Source organism: Strigops habroptila, chromosome 7 (assembly GCF_004027225.2).
Source record: "Strigops habroptila isolate Jane chromosome 7, bStrHab1.2.pri, whole genome shotgun sequence".
Lineage (NCBI taxonomy): Eukaryota > Metazoa > Chordata > Aves > Psittaciformes > Psittacidae > Strigops > Strigops habroptila.
In genome coordinates this window covers 56,381,010-56,401,671 of record NC_044283.2, presented here as the reverse complement: position 1 = coordinate 56,401,671, position 20,662 = coordinate 56,381,010, and the positions used below count along the sequence as shown (strand labels likewise).

At 39.6% G+C, this 20,662-nt stretch overlaps 1 protein-coding gene across 3 annotated transcripts in view; it reads right to left on the bottom strand.

Annotated features, from left to right (window-relative positions):
* Window positions 1-4,730: 4,730 nt before the first annotated feature.
* The window catches only part of UBA6 (ubiquitin like modifier activating enzyme 6), a 30,728-nt gene continuing 14,796 nt past the window's right edge, over window positions 4,731-20,662 (bottom strand). For all 3 annotated transcript variants that reach the window (XM_030492460.1, XM_030492462.1, XM_030492461.1), the window contains 16 exons: window positions 20,295-20,372; window positions 18,876-19,057; window positions 18,154-18,259; window positions 17,362-17,451; window positions 17,171-17,251; window positions 16,497-16,625; window positions 15,940-15,991; window positions 15,769-15,832; window positions 14,774-14,843; window positions 14,001-14,072; window positions 12,596-12,713; window positions 11,441-11,634; window positions 10,820-10,947; window positions 10,047-10,134; window positions 9,567-9,661; window positions 4,731-7,268 (listed from right to left, as the gene is read on the bottom strand). In XM_030492460.1, the coding sequence (XP_030348320.1) occupies window positions 7,133-7,268; window positions 9,567-9,661; window positions 10,047-10,134; window positions 10,820-10,947; window positions 11,441-11,634; window positions 12,596-12,713; window positions 14,001-14,072; window positions 14,774-14,843; window positions 15,769-15,832; window positions 15,940-15,991; window positions 16,497-16,625; window positions 17,171-17,251; window positions 17,362-17,451; window positions 18,154-18,259; window positions 18,876-19,057; window positions 20,295-20,372 (1,683 nt within the window). In that variant the 3' untranslated portion in view covers window positions 4,731-7,132. The remainder of the gene's footprint in view (window positions 7,269-9,566; window positions 9,662-10,046; window positions 10,135-10,819; window positions 10,948-11,440; window positions 11,635-12,595; window positions 12,714-14,000; window positions 14,073-14,773; window positions 14,844-15,768; window positions 15,833-15,939; window positions 15,992-16,496; window positions 16,626-17,170; window positions 17,252-17,361; window positions 17,452-18,153; window positions 18,260-18,875; window positions 19,058-20,294; window positions 20,373-20,662) is intronic.

Genomic DNA, 20,662 nt, shown 5'->3' with positions numbered 1-20,662 from the left:
TAGAGAACATGTACAAAAATCGACACTTTAGCCAAAATTGCGAACATGTATCTGTCCCCAGTCACGTTTAGAGATGACGTGGAGAATTTACTACCACATGTAGGGCTGACACCCCTTTTCTGCTAGAGTGGGCTAGCAGCTGTCTGATCTATCACAGGTCAATGCACCAGCTAATTATGAACTTACAGCTGAGAAACAGAAAATGAAGATGTTCAAATTAAAAAAAAAAACAAAACAAAAAAAAAAAAAACACCCACAACCAAAAATCCCCCCACTTAAAAAAACAAACAAACAAAACCCCAACCAAAAAAGGTTTAGTAGCAACTAGCATCAAACCACCAAGTCTCGTCATCCCTATTCTTTCTGACCTTTAAAGGGAAAGCCAAACTCTAAGTTAACATCGTGGTTCTGTGAAACGGATGGAAATTTCACCCCTCCTTTCTTCAGGACCAATATTTCATTCCTGAACTACCACCTCCCTTCACAATTTCTTTTAAGACTTTGGTACATTAGCTCTTTCACTCTTCTTGCTACTTCCACCTTGCAAAGTTGATTTATCCTTGCCAGTTTTAAACAACCATAGGTACATTTATGGCCAGTACAACTTTTAGTGTCCTGTAATCTCCTTAGCCATTTGCCTAAGAACTCTTGATAGTCTCAAAGTTAATCCATACTTGCAATGGGAAATTTAAATACTATTTCAGAGGCAGCCAAGAGCAGTGTCTCCCCTGGCAGCAGCCATGAAAGTCCAGTGCTGTAAGCCATAACAAGCAGAGGTTTCCACCATGGGAGGTCATGCTGGACTTTTGTACCTGTACGCTCCTCATTTGAACATCTCCCTTGAGCAAACCTGAGGAGCCCACACTAAGGGCAAAGATCTTTTCAACCCATTCAGTCTGGTTCCCCCCACAATCATACACCAAGCAAAGAGTCAGTGGTGTACACTAACCTAGCAGCAAGCACGGGGAACTTCCTCTTCAAGGTGCTGCTTCTGCCCCCCTCTCACCAGGGCAAGTTCACTGGCTGAGCCTGGTACAGAGCAGACTGAGGAGCAGGGGAGAGAATAGCACAGCGACAGAGGATATCCAGGTATCCTGCTGAGATATCCAAAGGATGCTGAGAGGCATTAAGGAACAGCCTGAGGAAACTCTACAGCCTGCCACCCAGAGAATCTTCCAGGAGAGGCAAAGGATCACTGTTCTGCCTTTGTACTTCCAAGGTTACCTGTTTGTCCGGCACTCGAGATGCCAGGTAAGGCACGCAGTCCCAGGAAGTGGATGTGTTGAAGTATTTCTTTAAAAGCACATTGCTAGGAGCTACAGATCTGTGGGGGGAAATGTTTCTTGGCACTGGCTAACACAAATGGTTGCACTGAAATAATGATACTTAGTTATTTCTGTTCATATTGGGGGGGGTAAAATAAATTATGTAAAGTAACAATCAATATCTCTAGGATCCCATTGCAATTTACTATTAGCTACTTAAATGTAGATTGAGTTTGACTGATTCACCATGGTGAAAAGGTAATGAAGCTATTGCAATATTTTTTATACCAAGAGCAAAGTTTGATGTGGTTGTACTGCTCTGACACATCCTCTGTTTACTGGAAAACAATATCCATGCTGAAGTCTTCAGTGACACACCACCTGAAGAATATGTGAGATTCTTTACATCTTTTTTTCTTGTTAGTAAGGACTGATGTTTTAACTTAGTGTGGACTAACTGGGAAAATAAGAAATGGGCTTTTTGATCCAAGATAAATATTTAAGACACAAATCTGTGAACACCTATATGCTTGTGTATGTAACAATAGCATGTATGTTCACAGCATGTCCCTCATCAAGCTCATTGCTCTTTTTCAGCAGCCGATAATGACAAGCCCTGTACTTAGGGTTACAAAGTCAGTTTTACCATACCTACACTCACGTCTCTGCAGATGCAGAAGCACAGAGTAGAGAAAAAGAAGAAAGGACAAGAATGGTAAAGAGAGGACACATTGCCTCTGCAAAATGTGATGGAAAAATATTGTATTGAAATTAGGCAGTATTTGTGGACTCAGTTCTGTCACTGCCTCACAGTGCAATAAACTTTGTATTAAAAAAAACCATTTCTTGTCTACTCACCTGTAACGGTAGGCATCCCGAAGAGACAGCACGGATGCCTCACCTCTGCTGAGGCTTTGAGCACTGCCAGAGAGGTCCAACAGAGACCAAAAAGCAGAAAATACAAGTCTGGGAAACTTAAACTGGGGGTTCCTGCTTCTCTGAAAGACCAAACAACAGTTACAATATCTGGAACATCCCAAGTAAGGCAGCTGGGGCGTTTTCCATGCTATGCAACTGAGGGAGGGCATAAATTCAAGCAGACTGAGACACCTCCTGCCCAGCTGAACATTCCCACCCCTCATACACACCAGCAGGGGTGTTGATCAGACCCTGCCATGAGCTGCTTCAGGAAACTAACCACAAGTAAGCTGGCATTCCTATTAGTTAAGCTCTCTGAACTACCTTCTCCAGGGGCTGAGACGAACCCCAGTGAGTGCACAAGGAGAAGACTGCAAAGCTGATAACAAGGCAAGGCAGCAGAGCATGTGAGAGCCCTGGCCATACCTAACAGCTGTGTCAGGCACAGCATCCATCTTCTTGGAAACCAGGGATCAGCCTTCAAAACATGCAACTTAAGTGATAAGCAGTAAGATCCAAATCTAGTATTTTTAGCCTCCAAGTTCTGCCAGACAGCTGGCCTGAGTGAACTGCTTACAGGATGCGTACCCCCTGCTGAACTACACTCCTTCACAGTTAGTGGAAATTACTAGCTCCAGAACCTGGCTTTTTTCTTTAAATAAACCCAAAACCAACCAAACCGCACATCTGTGGCAGTGGTGGGGAGCATTCACACAGCTCAGCTGAAGGCAGCTGTGATCTAGGTACAGAAGCAGCTAGCACCTCCACTGCACACACAGGGGGTGCTCTAGGTAGAGTTGGTCTTACTTCCAGACCAAGATTGATTGTCATGTTTCTTTGATACCTGTTGAGAATCATAAATTAATTATTACTTGTTTCAAGGATTATGGTAGTCAGTCAAGGCTTGGGAAGGTTATTTTAAAAGAATGCCCATGTGTTTCTGAATAGTACATTAAGTGTGACCATATGGGCACACCCACTGTATTTCAGAAGTACAACATGAGACATTAGCACTTTCTTTTCATGAAAATGCTGAAGATCATTCCGTGAAGATGGTGCTGCTCAGTACACACCAGGTTAGAGCTGCAGGTTTTCTTCAGCATGAAACTGAAACTTGTATGTTGCTGTGAGAAGCAGAAAGTTAATACTTCTTCACTGTATCTCACTTTTGACATGCAAAATGATTGACTTATTAGCAAGACAGCTCTGCTGGTGTTATCAGTGCTGTAACTCCTGACACCTTTCAGCTTGAGCCTCAGTAAGCTTTCTGCAACATGAATAAACACCCACACTAGTTACTTCATCAACCACAGAAAAGATACCAAAATACATGTTTACTAAAATAAACTCTGAAAAGCTATCTGGTCAAAGCTTACCAACCTTTGGACAAAGGTTTAGATTGCTGCACTGTGCTGCAGCAGAGTATGCTTTCTGTAACTGCAGAACAGTTAGTTAATGGAGATTGATGAACCTTTCAAGCTAGTCAGTCAGTTGCATTTGACTGCAATTCGGTTCCTTCAAACAAGTGGCCTACAGCTACATTGTTTCAGACACATGTTGAAAAGAACAGGAACTTATCTAAAGCCTTTACTCATGCTTGATACAAGTCAGACATATACAAACACCCTGCCTAGTTCAAACCTGCATTATTTCAGGATGTGAGATGCCATGATAAAGTGACAGGGTTTCTCCATTCAGAGGCCCAACTGGTACCAGAGTTGTTCTATGTAGTCATTATTCTTGGATAGTTGCTAAAGCACATGAAGTTTCACCTCAACATGAGGAAGAACTTCTTTACGCTGAGGGTGGCAGAGCACTGGAACAGGCTGCCCAGGGAGGTTGTGAAGTCTCCCTCTCTGGAGACATTCAAAACCTGCCTGTACATGTTCCTGTCTAACCTGCTCAAGGGTTGTAGCAGATGATCTCCAGAGGTCCCTTCCAACCCTAATGATTGTATGATTCTCTAAATATGAGCAAACTTCATAAGAAAGCACTTGAGTGAGAAAGCTTTAATACTGATAATAAAACTTCATCTCTGCAAGTCAGCTGCTCTTTCAACTTGTAACATTTTGGAGGAAAGCTATTCAGAGTGTTCTAGTGGAATGGCTTCACTGCTGCAGGGAGATGGCTAGCTCTAGCTGGAATAGAGCATCACACAGTCCTAGACACACAGAAGCTTTTGTTACAAGGGGAAAAGGAAAAAGAAAAAAAAAGGAAAAAAGGGGAAAAAAAAAATCAAAAAAGAGAAAAAGTGGTTCCCAGATTCTAGGTAGTGCTATAAGTCTCTGCACTGCCAGCATTAGTAGTGAGAACACTGGAGATCTGAAGACCAGCATGCCAAAATTCACTTGCACAGTTTGCCTGAGCCCGTTCAGTGTGATCCATGCTGAGCACCTGCTGACGCTTTTGATAAAAAGCAGCAGCAGATTGAGAAATGGTCTGTGTCAAACCCAAATTCACTCTGAATTGGTCTGCTCCACTTTCAGTATACATTCACATTCTCAATATACATCTCACATTCACTCTGCATATCAGCAATTCAGAAAGTTTTAAAACATGAAAAACAATTTTAATGAGCCACTTGACATGCACAGTTCTTCCATGTAAAGTCCTCTTCAGGTTATTACTTGTAAGATTTTACCTAGGTTAACTTATAGCCAGAAAATTTTAAAGGTCTGCTAATAAATACCTAGAGACATTGTGCATTTTCAGTTTTTCCATCAGCAATTGTTTAACTGAGCAGAACCCATCCATACAACAGACATCCATCCAACAGAGACACACAGTAATAGCAGCATAGAGATACAGCCATGCCTGTAAATTCTGGCTGCGATCCCTTCCAACCTCGACCTGGACTTTTTGGCAAGGTTCTCACACACTGTCATTAATAAAAGCCATTAATTATATCTGAAAATTTACTTGAAACCCTGAGGACTATCAGATGGCATTCTAAAAATGTACTGAGACTTTACTATTTTTATATGCTACTTACTTCAAAAGCATAAGCATGATGTTAACACCACGCTAATGTAGAGTGTACTTACTCAAAGTTTCATTTGTTTCCCAGTCTCCAACTGTGAGAGGTGACGGTGCTTTTGACTTGACTTAAACCTTTAAGTGATTCTTAGCACTAATTAGTGATTTCAGTTGAGTTCAGATTCTAATACTGCCACAGTGAAACACATTTTAGTTATTTAGAAGTAGAAACATACTGTCTGCTTGGGCCTCCTCTGCACTCTAAAATGTAGTAGTCTCTTCTCCTGTTTCAAAAACTTTCTCTAAACAAAGTTCTTCAAAAAAAAAAAAAAAAAATCATTTAGATATCTTAAAAAGCACTATTATTAACCTAGAAAATTATATCTATAAACTTAGACTGACTGTAAAACTATATACACCTTCCAGAAGGTATCCTGCATGTAAGACTAAATCCCAAATATTGGAATAATTGTGTTGATTCCATCTATCCAGTTCGTATGTCTTGGTGTTCAAGTTCCTAGCCTAACAGCTGTTATTCTTGACTACAACTGAGAAGGGAAAAAAGGAGAGGTAAAATTCGTGACCAACAATGTTCACTAATCTTAATGTGAAGATATCCCGAAAGCTTAATAACTTATGATCGAGATAAATAGCTAAGTAGTCAATAGCTTTTGCAACAGCTGCTGGAGATAATGTGCAATCACAATCTCTGAAGCTTAAACACATTAAAAGATTTTCCATTCATAGTTTTATTCTAACCTCACTCTATCATCATTGGGAAAAAAAAAATAAAAGAATTACCAGTTCAACTATCCAGTGCTCAAATGATAGAGAACATAAGGTGGTGTCACAGATGTTTCTCTCACGCACCTCTGCCTCACCACAGCAGCAAAGCTCATCCTTAATTATTTCTGATTTAGCTGTTTCTTTGTACTTGGATATCCTAGTAACTGACTGATAAAAGCCTCAGTGTTCAGTGCAACTCAGATTTGTGCTGTGGACAGGTGTACAGCACAACTATTTGCGATAAGGGAACAGTACCAAAAGGAGCAGCTGAGGAAACAGCGTTTGCTATGACAAACATCCAGAGCCATTTGCCTTTTCTTCCTTTCAGGCTCATTTGCTACAGAGTTTTTAATTTGCTGAGGGCAGAAAGGCTCAACCACATCAATCATCTTCTCTTTCCTGAAGACAAAGTGTTATTGTTGAGAGTGTTAACTCAGCTCTCTGACAGGTTTCCACCTTCCCCATATTGCAGTATTCTGCACAGAACAGTCTTAGTGCAGATAACCAACTGTTCCAGCTCTCCTGAGCAGGTGTAAGTGGTCACAGCTCCCCTGAAGTGAAGACCTGCCTCCCAACACTTCCATGTTGAGACTGACATAAGGTAGCTGCTCTGACACCCAGCATCACTACCTGTTCAAAAGACAGCACCAACAGCACAGTAAAGCAGCTCATCTGCTTTGAAGTGGGAGTTCAAACCTTTTGGATAGATTAAATCTCACATGTAGATGGCAAGAATGAAATTCTTGTTTGAGAATTAAATAACATGAGATGGATTTTAGATTTTCTTAGAACACCAGGAGTATCATAAAATGTCAGTCTCCCCATTTTCTGCACTCTTCTCTAAGCAGCACCTAATTTGCACATGGAAACCATTTGTTAGGTTCACCATTCTTCTTGCTTTCTTCAGCTCCCCACAAATCAATACAAATCTTGTCTTTAAGGTAAGGACTGTACTGGACATTCCATCTCATGGAGTGACCAATCCTCCTTTGAGCAAACAGGTTTGAAGAAAACGGGAGCAGATGAAACATAAATCCAGTTTGTCTTCAGTGCAAAGCCACTGATTTTCACCATTTGTTTTAATTAAGGCTTCACCAAAAAGAAATATATAGTACCATCTTTAATAGCCGAAAATTAGCACTCCTTTCAGAACAAATGGTCCAGGAGTGACTTTTGTGTCTCTACCATCAATTGTCTTCCTGAACGAAGTAGTATCTCACTGGGGGCCCTGGCAAGTCTTCCTCTCCATCGGTCTCTGGAGCAAATGACACTGTCAAATCCACATACTTCTTATCAGCTGATGGTTTCACAAGCTTTTGCATCCTACAAGGAAATGAAGGACAGTTTAACATACCAGAAGGTGGATTGGCACTGGGAATTCAGGGCCAGGCTAGGATGAATATCACTGCCAGCAGTGAAGCCTACTAGAAATACTAGAAATCAGATTAAAATGAAGAATAAGCTGCCTTTCAATTTTGATACAAAAGCTGGTCCTCCACCTGAGGTACAGCAAATGGTATTCCATTTTCATGATAGACAGCCTGTTAGTGAGCTGTTAAATTGTTCATTAACAAGTGCTCAGTACAACAAAGAAGAGAAGATAGCCAGTTTCGGATGGGATTCCTCACCAACAGAATTGTTCTTTGGCATCCTACTGAGGCACAAGGCAAATATAGCTTTCTGTACAGGATTCTGGTCAACAAGGAGGAGTACAAGTTCTCAGTCTAGCAATAATGGCTGTTCTTAATATGTTATTAGGGAGAACCACTCTAGTGCAGACACTAGATAGATAGTTCTGATGGAAAGTAGTTCTGCTGGAGTTAAAACTTGTTAAGTCCTTAAATTTCAAAGGTGAATAGCAACGAGGGGGAAAAAACCAGCCAGGACCTAGGACTTCTTCCTTCATGACCACAGTGTGAGCTTAAACTAGGTAAGCATGTCACGTCTTCCCCCTTTGCTCTCCATAGTCTCAAAAGCTACAGCTACTGCTTGGAAGTTGCACAATAAAATACTGAAGTAGGAGATCAACCAAACCTCACTTTCATTACGTATCTTTGGATGTCTCAAAATTATTTTCTTGACAACTTGGAGCACTAGCTCATGAGTTCAAATGCTAAGAGGCTGGAGGAATACAGTCACTCATTTCTATTCCTCACAGGTCACTTAGAGAAGGATTTCACTTCTGGCTATGCTTTAGCATGCAGGTCAAAAAGCTGCTTCCCTCAAAGTACTTGTTCCCTTGCAAGAACACAAAGCATTAGCCTCTTCTCAGCAGAGATACTGAGATCATACCCATTGGCATGAGGAAGTCCCAACCTACAGAGGAAGGCAGATAATTATGTCTCTAAAACTTGCTTTTAAGGAGTATGCTACCAGTCAGTGCTGTAATTCTGAAATTAAGACAAAAGTCTTGTACTGCTTGTCATATTACAGTGAGAGAAAGATTTTAAACACCTTAAGAAAAAAAACCACGCAAGCAAGACCAAAGTTTGCAGTGCAAATACCTTATAAAGCTTTTGGCACTGTTTGTAACAGAACACCAAGCTGCTGTAACTACATGGAAAGCTTTAATGGGGTCTCAGGGTTATAAATCCTGACATTCACAAGAAGCCAGCTTTACACCTTGCTTTTGACTTCATTACACACAGAACTTAAAATGATTTATACAGCTGTAGGAGAAGGAATATAAACAGCTTATTTTGAGATAGGCTGTAAATTTATGAATGTGCCAGGCATTCGAAAGGCAGGACCATCCTACAGGCTCTTCTCTCCCTGGAAGTTGGAAGTAGCTTGCCCATAGCATATACTGCTTTGCCTGGCATTACCTCCTGGCAGACCTTCAGAATGGTACTGATCTACTTGCTCTAGCAAAGCCTGTGAACACTGACCAGCATACAGTTCACAGCTGCTGCGAGGAACAAATTTTGAGCTAAAACAGTTCAATCAACATATAAGGTAGAACTAAACCTAGGTGAGATCTGCCTGTTACTTTGCAAAGGCCTATCAGTCAAAACCAATGCTCTGCTTTCACACCCTCCTAAACTTCCAGCCTTTAGACTCCAATTTCCTGTCAGTGAGTAGCACTGTAAAGCCTTGTGTAAAGCCTTCATTTTTAAAAGGGCTAAAGTGAGCTAGAATCTCAAGGAATCACTATGAACTGAACAGACTTCCAGAAATCTCAGTTTTCAACCAGCACATTAACTCCTTCCTAAGTAAGTGTTCCTATTCTTTGAGGTGAGTTTCTAAATATCACCGCTAGTTTTTAAGTCAGTTTAAAAAGGTTTGTTTAGTCTTGTCCAGCTTGAACCAAGGTACATTCTTCACCCCCCACCCCTCAAAATACCCAGCTTACTGTCAGACTTCTTTGGGTTTCTCATTCTAGCATTCATCAGCTACAGTAGCATTTTGCAAGTCTCCTGTCCTCACTACAGGAGTTAATTCACTTTCTCTTTTGTCTTTCACCCCCCAAAAAAAGAAGAAATTACCTCTCTTCTTTCCCAAATATTAATGACTAGCAACCACTTTGAGAGTGCTATCAGGCACACGTCTTTATGATACAACCAGTGAACGTAATTTTTACGTGCAATCACATCCCTCAATCCATTTTCCGGTTATACTTACGTCAGCTTTAATCTTTTAATATGACCTGGCATCACAGGAACATACAGCATTTTGACTCCCTGTACAACCATAGTTGGTTCAATTCCATATTTCTCCTGGAATTCACAAATTAAAACTTATTAGAGGACTATGTCAGCTGCACAAGCCAGCAGATACTATTACTGCTAATACTACAACTAAGTATTCAAAACCATAAAATCCCAACCAGAAGGCTTGCTAATGCATGGATATTGACAGAAGTTTTATTAGATACATTTGGGCCGGTTGAATTAAAGAATCTTAAAATAGGTTTGGACATGTTTACTTAACAACATTCCCATTGACATAAATTCTTTCTAAAATTACTTTAGTTTTGATAAAACTAAAAAACAAAAAAAAAAAACCCCACCAAAAAAACCCCCAAAAAACCCCAAACCAACAACTCAAACCGTGAAAACTTTTCTCGCATCTTGTATTAAACCAGTACAGTGAATAACTTACTCTGACGGCGTTTATGAAGTCCAACAGAGTAAAATCCTCTTTCCCATAAATTGTCCACCTGTCCCAGATTGTAAATGACAACCCATTTCTGTTTTGAAAGAGCAAGGTTTTTGTTACTTTAGAACACAAACTCAGGCACTTCCTTTAAGCATGTACTGAAGAACTGCTATGTCTTCTAGCAACTTGCTCTTTTATCTTGAGCAAAATTCTCTTCCCTCTCTGCTGCCATTTCTCAAGCCCTTTGACCTAAGCACAAGACACACTAAGAACACTGAGTTAACACAGTATCTGGCAAAGAACTTACTGAGTTTTCAGACCTACTTGAAGGTCTTGTATTGAATACAACAATATCTTGAATATCTCTTGTATTGACTAAGATGCAGAAGTGTGTCCAGTCTGTACAGACAGGAAGGTCATTAATAACCACACTACACATCTAACTCACCTAGATTTTTAAAGCTTCACAAGCAACAGCTTCCACTGAAAAGAAAACTGAGCCCTTACAACCACTACTTTTAAAATAGGACAGAAGAATATGTATGTGCTGCATTTTCCAAACAGGAAGTTCTTGAGCAATGCATTATGGAACACCTTTGACAGTACTAAGAATGAACTGTGGTTGCATCATTGTTCTGATACGCGAGCACACAGGGTCTTCAGCTGGTTATCTGGATTTAATAACCGTACAAACTTCACACTTACAATGGCTCACCAAACTCTAGCATCCATTTCCAGGTTTCCAAATACCACCCTTCTGCCATTGCCCTTCCTACCTGATTTCCGTTCTTCTTACTTCAGCAGTTTCTGTAAAGATCATTATGGGAATGGCTAGGTTCAGAAAACAGTTCTTGTATGCATCAGCTGGATAGCCACCAACAACTTTGATGAGTTCCAGTGCAACCTGCAGTAAATAAGAATCGCATACTTCTACGAGACCAAACACAGGTTTTAGGTACTATGTTATCAACTAGTTTAGGAAAGAGGCCAGCAACTACAGAGTAAGCTGTTAATGAGATTCAGCCTTTCTCCAGTCGGCAGAGTAAATCACATCTGGAAATGCAACCCAATATGCCACAGAAATAAATTCTGTTGCTGCTAGTGGAAAAATTTCAGAAGCAAATATTGCAGAGAACAAGCCAAAATGCTGATCTTCAACTCCTCTTTCTGGTCAGCAAATCAAAAATAAAACCACCAAGGGCTTACCAGATCTAGAACCAAGAGCGACCTTTTCTATTGATACAGGAGAAAAAAAGATTGCTAAATTTGAAGTAAACCCTTTTCTTTAACAAGGCTGTCAGGGTAGTGTCAATCAATATCCAAACAACAGTGGTTTTAGGCAAGGAACAGTAAGAGAAAGAAATGTGCATTTTAAGCATTTTAAAAAGCATACTCACCAGCCCTGACACTGCAGCAGTAGCTGTTGCAATTGCAGGAATAATCTTTCCAGCAATGCGTTTTGTTTTGAACCTATCTGCTGGTTCAATGTTGTACATCTTGGCTCGCAAGTTTGATGCTGCTGTTATGAAATCCATATGCCCATTACTATCATCATCCTTTTCAAAGGAAATAGGCTTCATTTGCAAGTCATCTGCTCATTAAAAAAAAAAAAAAAAAAAAAAAAAGAAAAAAAGGAGCAAAAATTATTATTAGAAAACTGAAGATGTCCTAAACTTAAGTTATAGGGAACTAGAACCTTAACAAATCAAAAATTTCATAGTCTGGATCTTGGTGTCTCACACACAACTTTCTTTCCCCATACTAGAAGCAGAAATGCCCCTATCAGTTGTTAAAAGTGAGTAATCAAAGAAGTATCAACAGAGCTCCATAATTTTATTTTCCTTGCAATGCCAGGAATAGATTTTGGACAGTCCTATGGATGTTTCTTATTCAGCTCCATCCTGTGAGATTTCCTTCTATAAGCTTTATTTGTAACCATTTTACTAGGGACTCAGTAGCATGGGAGACAGACATTAGGGTTGACACTCCATGGGAGAAGTCAGAGCTAAACTAATCTAATCTTTCTCCCCTGTGTTCACAGGCTAAAAATGCATGCATGTAGCTGTTGTCTGATGACCTCTGCATGTGGCCAGGCACAAAAACAGATTCAAGCATTCTCATTTTAACATATCTAGAGGATGCTGAAGAAGATTCTAATAGCCTTCACGATTTGGGATAATTTCAGATTCCTGTAAGCAGCAACTCTCAGCTGATAAGAGAACATAGCAGAATCACTTTCTGGGATCTAGCCAGCACCCTTTCCCTCCTTAGAGTTCAATTCCCTGCTGCCTGCTCGCTGTCATCAGGGTTGTATTTACATGCAAGTATAACAGAGAACCCTAACACTTGCAGGAATCTCAGAAATACAGAAGCACAGGGTAATGTCAAGCACTAAGGACACTTACCTGTATGGCACTTCAGAAAGCTTTAGGTATCAGCTATCTGCTTCTTGCAGAATTACAAACTGCTTTATTCAAAGACCTCAATGTCATACTACTGGCAGCGCAATAGCAAGATGTTACTAAGCTATGAAGCTAGTTTGCACTACTCACTTTCCAGAGCTTCATTGGATAGTATAGACTTCTCCAGCTGGAAAATAGCATTTCTTTCATCCTCACTGCTGACTGGAATATGATCTGGTTTTCTTGCAGTTTCATCAGTCTGTACAACCTGCAAGTGTGTGCAGTGCTTGAGTAATAAAATACACAAACTTCATACAACACAAGTGTGAAGTGTACTAGATTTCCTGTCTTCTCTGAAGTCTTTCCTCCCCAGTTCAAGAGACATAGACTTACTGGAGCAAGTCTAGCCAAAGGCCACAAAAATCATTAAAGGACTGAAGCATCTCTCCTACAAGGAGAAGCTGAGAGGGCTGGGACAGTTCAGCCTGGAGAAGAGAAGGCTCAGTGGGATCTTATCAATGAGTATGAACATCCGATGGAGGGGAAGGTACAGAAGGCAGAGCCAGACTCTTTTCACTGGTGCCCAGTGGCAGGACAAGTAGGTATGGGCACAAATTGAAGTGCACAAAATTCTTCAAGAAACATACAAAAATTCTTTAAAGAAAAAAAAAAACAAAACAAAAACAAACAAAAAAAAAACCCCACCAAAAAAAAAAACCAACCAAAAAGACAAAACCCACAGAAAAAACCCACACAACGAAAACAAAACAAACAAACAAACAAAAACAACCCAAAACTGTGAGGATGGTTGAACACTGGCACAGGTAACAGAGAACTGTGGAGTCTCCATCTTCAGAGGCATTCAAAACCCAACGGGACATAGTCCTTGATGACCTGCTGTAGCTGCCCCTGCCTAAGCATTGGGACTGGACTAGGTGGTCTCCAGAGGTCCCTTCCAACTTCAACCATTGTGTGATTCTGAGTCAAAATATCGGTTTTGTCTCACAAGGCAGGCATTCATGAAACAAGTGTTAACACTGGGCAAGAAAATATGAAAACACTCTGGAATATATCCTAATTTTAAATGATGACAAATGCCAGCTGCTGCACAGTAACACTTCAGCTGTTTTGAAGTTAACACTTCAAAAATAAAACTAATGACACTTCCTTTATATTACCTAGAGAGAAATAACAAATTGACACTAGGTTTGGATTGCTTTAAAGTTGCTGAGTAAAATTTTACTTCTTTTATTAATACAGCATAGACTCCTATAAACTTAAAAAAAAGCTTGCAAACTTACAATCACACTCATTTGTGGAAAAAAAATGCTACAACAAATCATTTGCAGAAAGCAACGTCCTGCATTCAGCATCTGGCATATAGACACCTTAGTTATATGAAGTTAAAGCAGTCCCGTATGCCATGCTCTTGTTTCCCCAAAGCACATTTTAATTTGTATTTATTTCTGATCAGCATCAACGCAAGAAGTAGATGGAGATGTGGGGCATTGCTTGTGGATTTATCTGTTTTCTTTAAACTAAATATGACACTTACTTTGTTTGAAGGTCTGAACTCTGGTACCTTCACAGCTGAAATAATCTTCAAAATAGTTTCCTCTGAAAAATCCTGTTATGGTTTTGAGAAAAAAAAACACAAACAAACAACAAAACAACAAAAGAATTTAAATTCACATCAACTCAAAAAGGTCCCCACAAAAAGACTGTATATCCAATAGCATTTCAAAGAATACCAAACCCAAAAAATCCCACAAATATTCAACGATGAAACATCATCACTGAAACACCAAGTGACATTTCAGTTGCCACAGTGAACCAGAGTGGTGTGAAGTGCCCAGCACTTGAAAACTGAACAAGAATTGAAGTGTAAACATGACTTACAGGAAAATCCAGTTAGTAAAGAAAACAGATAATAAGAAAAACAAGGGATAAGCAACGAACAGGGCCTGTGAGTAATAAGAAATAAAGCTCCCAGACCATAGCTAAGACAATTAAAAGAATATCTTTAAGAGGTGTTCTTTCAGTTCAGTTAATACACTGGACAGGAAATAGGTCCATCAAAATAGGTCCATTCCTGAGTTCAGTGCTTACTGAAAATACCCAATACACTACCCATTTCTTCTCCAGGTTAAGGATTTAAACAAAGATGACTAAATGTAAGCAGCTACTGAACAGCCAGTGCTGAAGGAGAGATTACTTCAAGAATCACTTTAATCAGTTCTTGCAAAGAATTGACAACTGGACAGTGGGGCAAAACTGAACACATGCATCTGAGTTATGTGATGGGAATGCTGTTACAGTATGGATTACCTTTTCTGTAAAAGGAACACAGTACACTGTTGCAAAGAGTTTTGCTGCACTCACAATGAAACCATAGTGCCTAAAGAAAAGAGGAAGATACTTATTCGTTTCATTGATTTTTTACTTCAGTTGCTCAAAGGTTTGCAACCATATTCAAAGAGGTCTTGAAAACACACACAAAGAAACAGAATTTCCACCCTTCAGCCCACACAGTACAAAACAGATGACAGATTTTGAGGGTTTTGGAAGTCATCCCCAAAACTAAGCAAATTTTGATGAGTGAAGAGTTATTTAATGAAAACCGTATTTTCTCAACCTCTGCAGTCAAGAAAACAAACGTTCACATAACACCAATATGATAACAGAAAGTTTCACCTTAGCAATACTTTGATATTTGCCACAATCTCAGTTTTCACCCAAACTAAAAATGGTGATCCAGTTTCTCAAAGCAGGTGTAGACGTTCAGCAGATAAAGGCTTTTTAGTCCCTCAACTGCATAATTTTTTAAAATTACCTGTAATACCCAAGCCATCTAGATCAGACCCAAATTGTGAAGAAGAAAAGGAGTCCCTTCACTAAGTCATTTGAGGTAGTCAATTTAATTTGGCACATCCTCTGTTTCATGATGCAGGCTGATGGGGGCAGGGGGATATGACAGCAACAACTCAGTAATTTTGTAGTTACACAATAAATGAAATGGGTTGTTCTAAGCCATTTCACGTTAAATGACTTAGAACTTGCCAGAACTTCCCACAGTACACTCCAATTCTATGTCAGTGAAAGTTAAATTACCTGCAGTGAAAGTATGAGGCAGCTCACCAAAAGCTGCAGTGGCAGTACAGCATTAAGAAAGTATGTGGCAGCACAGCATTAAGACTAGGCACTAGTACCTATCAAGTACCAGTCCAGCTTCTAGTGATATGAAGCCATTGCCTTGCACTTTGTGCTGTAGGGTGAGTTTTATAGGATGCTATAAAACACATCAGTGACAGTAGCATACTTACAAAGGATCATTAAATTCAAACTTCACTGGGAAAGGTGGCCTCTTTGGTGATTGCCAAAACAAACCTAGTAGGAAAACAGACTTAAGATGAAATCCTAAGGGCAATCAGGAACAGCAATACACGACGTATGCCGTGAATTCATAACTGGCACGATGGAGTATTTGTACTTACTTCCATCTTTTAATCGTGTATCAAGAGGAAATGAATGAAGGAGCTGAAGAGCCTAGAGGAAAAGCCAGAGTACATTTAGTAATTTGTCATATACAGTTTGACATGACCACACTCTAGGACACCTGTGTCAAGATGGAGAGCTTAAAAATGCAAGTACTGCTAGACAGAGTGATTTGCCCATTCATTCACAGGACAAGGAGAACACTGTGACTGCATTCGTCCAAAGATCAAGCAAGACACTCCAAAAAGCAAAGTGTTCCCCTCACCCTGTGGTCACTTTAGGATTCTTGCATACCGATTCACAATTGGGAATGCAGTGTTTTCTCAAGGTGACAACTACCAGCAGGGCTATATATGCACAGATTTATATGTTTATTAACACAAAGCACCATGATCACATCATTCCTACAAAATTACACACACATACACTTTAAGCAACACTGTGGACCAGATTCTCAGAATGACTGGCTCTTGTTTCAGCTGACCTTTCTGTGGTATCTACAAGTTAGAAAGATCCTCATCAGTCGAGCACCACCTCACTTCCAGGTCTTACCTACCTTATGGCTAAAATACTTCTCAAATTTTACTCTTGCTAGTTCCACACATTGAGTCCAACTTCGGGGTCTTCTACTGAGTGTTTTAATAACATGAAAACAACCTTCTAAGCTCTCCCCTGATTTTATTCTCTAGATAGAGACAAAAATATGAAAATGTTAAAACAAACAAGATTCTTCCCAATCCAGTCAAAAAGTAAATATGTTTTTAGTAAGTTACAGCAAAAGGAAACAGAAGGTTACTTTGTGAAAGACTATCCTTTATGTGATCCTTTCCACTGGGATTTTTCCCCAGGTACTGTGGTCTACTTATTCCCACCCAGCCCTATGGACAATAGGCCATTACAGCCTCACAAAAGATAGATATTAAACAATTCAGTCTAATTCATTACATAGTTGAATTCAGTTGAAACTAAGTGTTCCCTTCATTTTTCCCAGCTAGTTGCACATCAATGTGACATCTACTATACGCTCACTAGCAGTACCTCAGTGTTGCTGCTATTTCCACATCGCATACAGAGCCCACATCAGCTAGAGAAGCAGCCCATCCATGAGAGACTTTGGCTCTTTTTTGAATAAAGTCAGGATATAGCCCAAATCTCACTGAACTTGAATAGAAACGAAATCCATAAAGCATTAGCTTAACCCTGTATTTTAGCCTGGCAACATTCCCCTACCTGTAAAACTTCTTCTGCAGATGGATAGGTTTGCCAGAATTTGTTAAACAATGAAGGCTTGTGAGAAAATGAACTTTCAAACTAGAAAATAAAAAGAACAAATATGGCATTTTGCAAGAAGTGTAAGAGATCCCCCATGTTTCCAAATACACAGTAAGTTATGCTGAATGCCAGTAAGCTTATTCCCTTACCTTATCTCTTGCCCACTGTATCGTATGCTCAATGGCAGCTGGGAAAGACTTCAAGGTGCAAAAAGGTATTTCCTCTTCTGGTGGATCCCGCTGTAATTAAGGAGAGTTGTGTGTACATGCAGACTTATTCAAGTTTACTGCTAATAATAGCACCAAGAATTTCTAGACTATTTAAAACTCAAACTGTTACAAAATACAAGGTGGCATATTTATGCTTAGAACAGAATTTATTTTATGAACACTGACATCATTTCCTGTTTATGAAGAATAGTCTAACTCAACACTGGAAAGCGAAATTGAACCCTGAAACACAAACAACAGAAGAAATCACCAGCCAGCTTTTCCAGGATGTGCAGTCAGCATTCACATACACTCTCACCCTTCCACTCAAGGCCAGAAAGACTTCTTTTGTTGTGGACCTTATCAGGACCATTATGACACTCAAAATCCTGTCTCTGTGTCCACATGCACCAATGGTGTCCTCAACCAGCGAATTTCTACCTTAAAAAGGCAGTTTCACAAGAACCTAAACAGAAGGATACTGTTTGAAGGTTCATTATTGGCCTAGGTGTAATCATCAGATAGGCAGCAAACATGGTATCTCCAGTCTGCTCAAATTTTATTTCCTCCTAGCTTTTCTTCAGAAACCAAGGAAGTAATTATTTCTTAATAATACTGCTCTTCAGCAACTCGCATAGGCCACTTATTTTAGACAGATACATGAACAATTAAAGAGTTGGAGGGCATTATGGGACTAGCTACAGAAGGGAAGTAATGGTCTTAAACACTTACGTGACTATTATAGGACTCTGTCAGATGGGGCACAATAACTTCTGTGTGTCCTTTTGTTCCCATAGTTCCAGAGTCTATAAGAGGACGCAGGTTTGCTACACAACGACTGACATGGAAAGATTGAATAGAGCATAATCACTACATTGTTGCCTTGCAGACATTAACAGAGTGTAATCAGAATTGACTTTAGTCACTTTCAGAAGAGCGAAAAGCTTATACCAAACTCAGGATAAGAGATTAAATAAGAAATATGTATATAAATAAAGAAAAATAAGATATTAAATAACAAGAGCTATTTCAAGTTAGATAAGGATACTGTAAACCTGAGCCTCCCCGGATTAGGAACCTAAGTAATTCTTTCTAAATGTAAACATCCCTACTTATAAATTTAAATACACATTCTTACGCAAAAATAATTCTACTTGAAGACTGCCAAAGTATTCTCCCCTCCCTCATCAGACCTTGACAGTTATTCATGTCCAAGAACTCACTCCAAGACTCTATGCCATGTGAACAGTATGAGCCGCACAGCAGCAGAGCTGGTTTCCACCACAAGTATAAATCCCATCCTCCCCCAGCCAGCATCCCTATAAGGGAGCAAGATAAATCTGAGCAATTTGCTGTCACATCTTATAAGCAGTAGCAGATCAAGAAGATTAATGGAAAAGCAGAGTTCACATAAGAACGTGAAAAGCAGCCCTCGCTTTCCTTCCACAACCTACCTATCAATGTATCTCCTTGCCTCAACGTTGTCCAAAGCAGTCACAATCACATCTTGTTTGGTATAGAATTCATCGCTGTATGTGCTCTCAGTGGCTGGACAAACTTTATTAATATATGAGTCAATCTTTAAGTAAGGATTGATGTTCAGAGTTGCTTCTGCTGCAGTATAGCTTTTAGGTTTCTGAAAGTATAAATATATATCTCAATGATTTTCAGATAAAAATATCTTGGAAAGAATTATCAACTTAATTTGCTGATGAGACAACAATTCACTGACAAATGTTAGTATACAAAACATACAATAAAGGAAATTCTTTAATCATGTACCTGCCTCACTAATAAATATCATATTAATCTAGTTTTATTTTATTTGAAGTAGTGCATCAGAAGGGTATTGAGTAACTGAGACTGATGCCACATGCTGCCTCTCATACTCCCAAAATGCCATAAGAGCAGTTCATGACTGTCAAGAGGATAAACCCGTTAGTTATTGTGACTATGTCTATGCAGTATAGACATCAAACATCCATGAATTACACTACTGCAAGGCATTCCACACAAAGCCAATTTCAGAAGCTAAACTGAAACAGAGTTCTTAACCTACTTGACATTTCTAGCCATACTACCTTCAATTATCTAGGGATCAGCACTTAGAACAGCAGAACTCAAGACAGTGTGGCTTCTGAAAGCTTGCAGAGTTCACCTTCCATTTATCTACTCATCCAAAATGAAATCTGTTCCCAGATTTGCTAGACATAAACAGGAGGCAAAAAATTCAGCTCCTGGATTTTGGGCAGGGGAATACCTTTTTGCCCTTGCTGTCAAGATCTAAGACACCTGTTTTATTCTGTGCTGTGTTTGTAAGTACAGGGATATTTTCTCTCTACTTCTAAGGAATTAACAGTTTCACGTATTTACTGAATGTACGTTTTTTTACCAAGTTATTTACCAGTTTAATGAAGACTGAAGTCAGAAAATAGCAACTTCAGTCAAGTTCCATTAACAATAGCACTGCTATTAAGAACACTTCTGCCAGTGCTGACTATTGTTTGCTGTTCTGTTTTATTCTCCCCCAGTTTCAGTGGTATAGAGTAAAGCGTTTCCGGCATATTAACCCATGGCAGCATCTTATGCAACACAGCATTCCTTTTCCGATTCTCAAGTTTGAGAGATTTCATTAGTCAAAAGCATCAGCACAAATCCAGATCAGACCAGCCAATTTTACTCAACTGATACTAGTGACAAGTGGGATACCAATGTTGTTCTAGGTATTGTGTAAAAAGATACTGGATTTCATTACAGTTTTTCTCTCTTTTCTGGACAAAAGTACATACACTTGCAAGTTCAGCTCTCAGTCAGGACACAGGATGGGGAAACAGAACAATAGTCCAGAAAGTTTACTGAAAAAGAAAGCCTACCTGTATGTGATGAGGTCGAAAAAGAAACTGCCTGTTCAGGTTGGATTTCTCTATCAAGTCTGGATCTGTAATTGTAACCTAAGTCAGAAGGGGCAAAAGCAACAGCTGAAGTTACAATTTAAGCATAGCACTGAGCAAAGCACTCCTGTTGGCATCCACAATGGCTAACTGCTCTGCCTATACTGACTGATTCAATTTTGTCTTAAAATCAAAATACAGCAAGACTGCTGAAGTGTGTTCTGCTTCCAATTAATTGCACACTACTTCCACTCCACGCTGAGGCCATTTTAGTCTCTGCTCAACCTGAAATAAGAGTGAGACTTTCAACATTTTTGAGTAGTCTAATTAATTATTCCTTGTCATGTTAC